The sequence below is a fragment of the Otolemur garnettii genome, unplaced genomic scaffold, assembly GCF_000181295.1.
Source record: "Otolemur garnettii isolate 467f Iridium unplaced genomic scaffold, OtoGar3 scaffold00140, whole genome shotgun sequence".
Classification (NCBI taxonomy): Eukaryota; Metazoa; Chordata; class Mammalia; order Primates; family Galagidae; genus Otolemur; species Otolemur garnettii.
This window is the reverse complement of record NW_003852535.1, coordinates 3862578-3870596: the sequence shown is the minus strand read 5'-3', so window position 1 is coordinate 3870596 and position 8019 is coordinate 3862578. Positions and strand designations below refer to the sequence as shown.

The 8019-nt window shown below is 47.1% G+C and overlaps 1 protein-coding gene across 9 annotated transcripts in view; it reads right to left on the bottom strand.

Annotated features, from left to right (window-relative positions):
* Positions 1–8019, bottom strand: part of AHNAK (AHNAK nucleoprotein) — a 97870-nt gene that overhangs the window by 62129 nt on the left and 27722 nt on the right. For 4 of the 9 annotated variants that reach the window (XM_023518448.1, XM_023518446.1, XM_023518444.1 and 1 more), the window contains one exon: positions 2362–7905. The exons of 1 other annotated variant lie outside the window; for it this stretch is intronic. In XM_023518448.1, coding sequence (XP_023374216.1) covers positions 3181–7905 — 4725 coding nt within the window. In that variant the 3' untranslated portion in view covers positions 2362–3180. Of the gene's footprint in view, positions 1–2361; positions 8010–8019 lie in introns of those variants that run through there. 4 more of the 9 variants (XM_012810645.2, XM_023518447.1, XM_023518445.1 and 1 more) reach the window with 3 other exon arrangements.

The window sequence follows — 8019 nt, the reverse complement described above, 5'->3', positions numbered from 1 at the left end:
AAAAAAAAAAAACCTACATTGGAGTTGCATAATCATAGATTAATATAACCTTTTTTTTTTCTGATTAATATAACCTTCAAATCCTAGGCGCAGGGTATCCTCAACCTCCTGAGTAGCTGGAACTACAGGCATGTGCCACTATACCCCACGAATTTTTTTTTTCTTTTGGTACAGATGACGTATGGCTGTATTGCCCAGGCTGGTCTCAAACTCTTGACCTTAAGCAATCCTCCCACCTTGACCTCCCAATGTGCTGAGAATATAATTGGACCACATGGGTAGTTCCACTACAGGGATTTTTCCTGCATCCTAAAGGGCAACCCCTACCTGGGTACACAAGTGTACCCCAGTGTCACCCACTCATCCCCAGCTCTAGACATTAAGGCCATCATCTGGGGCAGCATGCACACTCTTCCCACCCCACACCTGTCAGCTTTAGAGCTGAGGGAAGAACAGGAGCTGGGCTTCAAGCTGAATGACAGACGCACCTGAGGGAATGCCCAGACGTGGTCAGGATGGCATGCAAGTGTGTGAGCAGGTGTGCAAGCTTGCTCACACCTCATGCACCAGCAGGGGTTTCTGTACGAGAGGGACTCATGCTCACCTCTCTAGGACTCCGTAGCCATAAATAAATATATAGCTGTGACATGAATGCTGCACCATTAAATATGATGCCCTTGGCCAAATGCAGTGGCTCCTGCCTGTAATCCTAACTCTCTAAGAGGCTGATGTGCGAAAATCCCTTGGGCTCAGGAGTTCAAGATTAGCCAGAGCAAGACCCTGTCTCTACTAAAAATAGAAAAAAGTTGCTGGGTGTTGTGATGGGCACCTGTAGTCCTAGTTACTCAGGAAGCTGAGACAGGAGGATCATTTGAGACCAGAATTTTGAGGTTGCTTGAGCTAGGCTGACACCACAGTACTCTGGCCTGGGTGACAGAGCCAGACTCTGTCTCAAACAAACAAAAAAAAGTGGCGCCTTTATGAGGTGCATAACCCAGATACCTGAATAGACTCCCTGGGCCTATGGATGCTATCCCCATTTATGGATGAGGAAAAACAGCAGTAGGTCAGTCATCTAAAGAAATGTACCAGGTGACCAGGGCTTCCCTCCAAACCTACCTCTTTCCAAAACCAAGAGCTACCCTTGGGCTCCAAAACTCCCAAAAACACAAGCTCTGCTGGCTGAGGTGGAGATGGATGAAGGTGGAGAAGGCATGTCTAAAACCCACATGCACACACAGAAACCCACTGATAAGCTGGTACTGGAGAGGGTGGGATATGGGTAGAAACGGTCATCTCTGTTCTGGGTAAGAGGGAGCCAGGGAATGTTCAGGGCTGCCTCCATGGGCAGAAAGGCAGCAGCTCTGGGTAATGGCAAGGAGGATGGGATTGGTCCAACTGTTTAGTACAAGAAGGTATCGTCCCCTGCCCATCACTGATCAACATTAGGAGCAGGTTGCTAGAAGCCAATACCCCCCACCCAATCCAAAGTATTTTCTATAGAGCTGGAACTCAAAAGAGGACCCTTGGCCAAAAGAGATTTTTTTCAATGTTTATCCCTAAGATGGACTAAAAAGGACCACAAAGGTATCTTACACAAGATCAGCATCTTATTTCAAAGAGAAAAAAGTGGCCCAGAGAGGGCAGGTAACTTGAGGCCACCCAGGCCAACTTGACCTGTGGTCAAGTCAGGCATTGATAGCAAGCCCATGACTCTCAGGTGGAGCCCTTCCTTCCACTCTGGTAGGCCTTTTATCTGTTCACATCTGTACCCTTTTACCCACTTAGAGCCAATACTGAATCTTATATTCATTATCTGAGGATACAAAGTTGGTGGGTGGGCCTTGGGGCAAAGCCTCTCTTGATTTCTCAGCAATGGTACACCAGTCTCACCATGACAACCAAGAAGCAAAGAATGCCTCTTGTTACCCATGCAGAGGTCACTGTCTTAAAGTCACTCATGAAATAGCAACATGGGCTCGGCGCCTGTGGCTCAAGCGGCTAAGGCTCCAGCCACATACACCTAAGGTGGCGGGTTCAAATCCCCAGCCCGGGCCTGCCAAACAACAATGATGGCTGCAACTAAAAAATAGCCAGGCGTTGTGGCGGGCGCCTGTAGTCCCAGCTACTTGGGAGGCTGAGGCAGGAGACTCGCTTGAGCCCAGGAGTTGGAGGTTACTGTGAGCTATGATGCCACAGCACTCTGCCCAGGGGGATAGCTTGAGGCTCCGTCTCAAAAAAAAAAAAAAAAAAAAAGAAATAGCAACATGACTAGGTGCTGATCTGGCCCAAACAGTCAGGACTGGGTGTGCAGTTCCCCTAGGTTTCAGCCCCCAACACAGAATGCAAAGGCACAAGACATCAGGGTTAATAAACAGCTTTATTTGCCTTGTACAGCATTGATTTTCTTACATTCTCAATTAATTTGCCATTAAAGTGCTGGAAATTTTCTAAATTACAATAACATTTTAAAAGAAATCAGAATATCAGGAGCATGGCAGTTGTGAATACATTTCTCTCACAAAACACAGACTGGAAGCCCCTCAATTTGAGCTGGTGGGTTGGACAATTTGCAAACAAATTTTAATTCCCTCTCACCACCAGCACCAAACCATCTGGGAACGCCACCCCTGGGGGGAAAAAAGCAATGCTAAAGAGCTCTAGAAACACCCACACACCCCAGCTGTCGCCTCCTCTGGGCCATCTTTGGGTGTCTGTTGTTTGAATGGATCCAATCTTAGGAGAAATAGAGATGTGGCCCTCTCTGCTGCCTATTACCCCACCCTCCCATACTAACAAAAGCCCCAAAAGTCATTACAATGAAAAAGTGGGTTTCTGATACCCCATGACTAACAATGTTCAGTAAAAATGATAATAAACACAAAAGCTTGCTTAGTAAACAGGAGCTCTCAGCGTTCAATGCAAAAAAACCCCTGAAATCTTAAGGCAAATGCTGCTGACTTTGCACGTGGGCTGAATGAACTTGGAATTCTTTGCCTAACTATATAGTTCCAGAAGCCGAAAAGGCAGTTGGTTTTTCAGTGCTTGCCACCAAGAGAGGCAAGCTCTCTGCATTATTGCTGAGGCTGTCGGTGTGTTTCTCTTTGGAGTTTATATACAAACACACCCGAAGCTGCTGTTTTGTTATATATATATATGTACACACATAACAGAGGCCTGCTACTCTTTCTTTGTGGAAACCGCCAGCTCCACCTCAGGAAGCTGGATGCCAACCTTAGTCCCACTGTCATTGCTAGAAGAAGAGGACAGTCGGGACTTCTTAGAGGCCAAGGACACTCCACTCCCTTGTAACTTGCTTGCCTCATCATCGCTCCCAGTCACCTCATAATGACCTTTGCTCTTTGACCCCAATCCACCAAAGGTACCGAATTTCAGCTTCCCATGTTTCCCTTTCACTTTCCCACCTTCCAGTGACACTTCCCCACCTTCAAACTCCAAAGTCCCCGTGGGGGTGGAAGGTGCAGAGAACTCCCTTTCATCACTGAATGAATTTGAGCGGTGCCGGGGCTTCTTACTTTTAAATAAAGAGAATTTGCCTTTGGGTGAAGAAGTTTCAGCCTCTGCCTCTCCTTCCAGAGAGCCTAGGCTGGCTTTTGAACTTTTCAGGTCACCTTTAGACCCAGAAATGGATGCTTCTGGTGAGCCAGTGATACCACCTTTCCCTTTAGGTTTGGAAAAACTAAACTTGGGCATTTTGATTTTGGATTTTTTAAGTTTTGCTTCAGACTCTTCCCACTCGCCTTCTCCAGCACCAGCCTGGACGGTTGCCTCTACTTTAGGGAAGTTAATATCCACCCCCACTTCTCTGCCAACTAGCTCACGGCCAGAGAAGGTAAATTTGGGGATCTTCATCTTGGGGAATGTTACTTTTCCAGATCCACTTTCCAGGTGACCTTGAGGCCCAGACACACTTAGCCCAGGAGCCTGAAGTCCACTCTGAGTTCCTTTCACATCTCCTTCTATCTTTGGTCCTGAGAAATGAAGGCCCCCAGCAAACTTAGATGCATCCAAGTTGAGAGCAGAGGAGACCTGGGGTCCCTTCCACTCACCCCCAGAACCTTTGACACTCACATGTCCTTTGTCCAAGCTAATATCTGGGGCACTGACACCCCCTGAAATATCCACACCTCCTTTGATTTTGGGGGCCTTCAAGCTGATGCCAAGATCTGACTCAGGAGATGACACATTGAAAGAAGGCCCTTTCACACTGATATCAGGAACAGCCCCATGGAAACCTACACCTGAACCTTTTAGGTCGCCTTTGACTTCAGGACCAGAAATCTGCCCGGTCGGGAGTTTCACATTCACTTCTGGTAGGGCCACATCACATCCAGAGGACTTAATTCCAGGCATTTGGAAGTTTCCTCCTAGACCTTGAATGCTGACACCCGGAAGACCTCCTTCAACAGTGGGACCTTTCATCTCACCAGTGGCCCCAACACTCCCTTTCACTTTTGGTCCTTCCAAGTTAAAGTCCACATCTGGTGCTGAAATCTGAGGCCCTTTCAGGTTCACATTCATGCCTGGCCCCTTTAGCTCCCCAGCAACTTGTGGCCCCTTGATATTAATGTCCAAGTCAGACCCTGGGGTGGAGATGCCAAATTGGGGCAGCTTCATTTTAGGAAGTTTCAGGCCACCTTCAGATGCCTCCAAGCTTAGGTCAGGAGGACCTACAGATACTTTAGGGCATTTGATGTCACCAGAGACACCCAGGTCTCCCTGCAGGCTTGGTCCCCTTAGCGTCACGTCTGGTGCCCCAACTTTAAGTGTTGTTGTTGCATCAATCCCCGGAACTTTCACACCATCTCCTCCTACCTGCACCTTTCCATCAGCACCTCTGAGGTTGAGCCCTGGAGCATGCACCTTCACACTGGGAACAGATGCATCCACATCCCCTTTTATACTTGGTCCTTTCAAGTTCAGGTCGAGGTCAGAGCCAGAGACTTTTGGCATAGAGAGGTTCACTGAAGGCAAGTCAGCTCCTAGTCCCTTTAGAGAGACATCAGGCCCTTCGAGCTTAACATCTGGTACACTCAAGCCTCCTTCAAGAGAAGGAAGCTGGGCATGGACCTCAGCACTCCCACCTTCCATGTTCACACCAGGGACACCAATCTTGGGCATTGAAAATTTGGGGAACTTGATTTTTGCTTCTGGACCTTGCAGATCTATGTCTGGTCCTTCCAGTCCCACACTGGGAACATCGCTCTTTATCTTTGGTCCTTTCAAGTTCACATTCACGTCAGGGATAGAGACTTGAGGGGCAGAAATGCCGAAAGATGGTGCTTTGATTTTAGCATCTGGGCCTTCAATGTTGAGGTCAGGTGCATCCAAGTTGGCCTGCATCCTGGGGCCTTTCAAATCACCCTCTATTTTTGGCCCTGAGACATCCACACCTGGCATCTTGAACTTGGGAGCCTTTACCTTGATATCAGGACCTTCAACATTAATCCCTGGTGAAGAAATATCCACATCAGGCGCCTGAATTTCACCCTCCATTTTGGGGCTAGGGAGGGCAGCCTCAGCTTTAAATTTGGGTGATTTAATGTCAAACTCCACATCCGGGAAGTACATTTTTCCAAACATAGGTTTCTTGGTTTTGGGAGATTTCACATCAACTTTGAGTGTGGCATCCGGCCCTAGAACATTGACATCCACATCAGGAGCCTTGAGACTGGCATCAATTTCACCCCCAGGAGCATTCAAATCAAATCCCTGTTTTTTGGCCTTAATTTTAGGACCACTCATATGAATTTTAGGCATTTTAAACTTACTTTTCTTGCCCTTGGCACCAACACTGATTTCAGGAGTCTCAAGGTTCAGCTCTGCCTCAGGAACAGTCACATCTACTGAAGGTGTCTTGATGTCAGCTTTAGGGCTTTTTGCCCCAAATCCAAATTTGGGTTTCTTAAATTTGGGAATTTTAACATCTGGTCCCTCAACATTGATATCTGGGCTCTCAACGTTTACATCTAAGCCTGGAGCTTCTAAATCAACTTTAGGCCCTTTGAGGTCCATTTCACCACCTTCTATTTTTGGACCAGAAACTCCAATTTTTGGTGTCTTGAGATGTAAATCAATATCAGGAACAGTCACTTTAGGAGCAGATATATCCAGTGATGGCATCTTCAAAGTTGGGCCACTGAGTTTGACATCAGGGACTTCGAAATCCAGACTTGGACCTTTAAGATCAACTTCTGGGCCTTTCAAAGTACCTTCCATCTTAGGGACAGATACATCAAAATCTCCTTTCACTTTAGGTCCTTTCAAATCCAGGTCAACATCAGGCATGGAGATCTTGGGAGTTTTGATATTTATCTCAGGCATCTTGAACTTAGGGCCCTTTAGTTTTGCTTCTGGACCTTCAAGATTCACATCTGGAACGTCAATGTCTGCCTTGGGTCCTGAGACATCAATGTCAGCCTTAGGCAGGTTCACATCTACTTCTGGGCCCTCCCCTTTGAAGCCAGGCATGCTGAATTTGGGCATCTTTACCTTGGGCATCTTCAGGTGCCAGTCGGGGCCATGAACATCTACATCTGGGGCACTGATGTCCACTTTGGGGCCTTTGATGTCAACTTCAGGGCCCTTAAGGTCACCTTCCACATTGGGCAGAGAAACATCCATATCACCCTTTACTTTGGGACCTTTCAGGTTTAAGTCAATGTCAGGCATGGAAATCTTGGGGGCTTTGATATTCATCTCAGGCATCTTGAACTTGGGACCCTTCAGTTTTGCATCTGGGCCTTCAATATTCACATCTGGAACATCAATGTCCACCTTGGGTCCTGAAACATCAATATCAGCTTTGGGAAGGCTCACGTCCACTTCTGGACCCTCTCCTTTGAAGCCAGGCATGCTGAACTTGGGCATTTTCACCTTGGGCATCTTTAGGTGCCAGTCAGGGCCATGAACATCCACATCTGGGACATCAATGTCCACTTTGGGGCCCTTCATGTCAACTTCAGGGCCTTTGAAATCACCTTCGACATTGGGCAGAGAAACATCCACATCACCCTTCACCTTTGGACCCTTCAAATTCAGGTCAACATCAGGCATGGAGATTTTGGGTGCCTTGAGGTGCAGGTCAGGCATTTTAAACTTGGGGCCCTTCAGTTTCCCTTCTGGACCATGAATGCCAATGTCAGGAGTGTCTACCTCTAGCTTAGGGCCTTTAACATCCACTTTAGGGCCTTTCAGATCCCCTTCCAGTTTAGGAATGGAAACATCCACATCTCCTTTTATCTTAGGTCCTTTCAAGTTCAAATCAATGTCACTCATAGAGATTTGTGGAGTTTTGAAATGTACATCAGACATCTTAAACTTGGGACCTTTGAGTTTCCCTTCAGGACCTTCAATGTCCACCTCTGGCCCTTTCAGATCACCTTCCACCTTAGGTAGTGAAATGTCCATATCACCTTTTACTTTGGGGCCTTTCAGATGCAAATCAAAGTCAGGCATAGAGATCTTGGGAGTTTTGATGTTCATCTCAGGCATCTTAAATTTGGGTCCCTTTAGTTTTCCTTCTGGACCTTCAATATTGACATCAGGAGTATCAATGTCCACACTGGGAACCTTCATATCAACTTTAGGGCCCTTGAAGTCACCTTCTACTTTGGGCAGAGAGACATCTACATCACCCTTCAGTTTGGGGCCCTTTAAGTTAAAATCAATATCAGGCATGGAGATTTTGGGGGCTTTAATGTTCATCTCTGGCATCTTGAACTTTGGGCCCTTCAGTTTTGCATCTGGACCTTCAACATTGACATCTGGGATATCAATATCCACGTTGGGGACAGAAATGTCAATGTCAGCTTTAGGAAGGGTAACATCAACATCTGGGCCCTCTCCTTTGAAGCCAGGCATGCTGAACTTGGGCATTTTCACCTTGGGCATCTTCAGGTGCCAGTCGGGACCTTGGACATCCACATCTGGAGCATTGATGTCCACTTTGGGGCCTTTGATGTCAACTTCAGGGCCCTTGAGGTCACCTTCCACTTT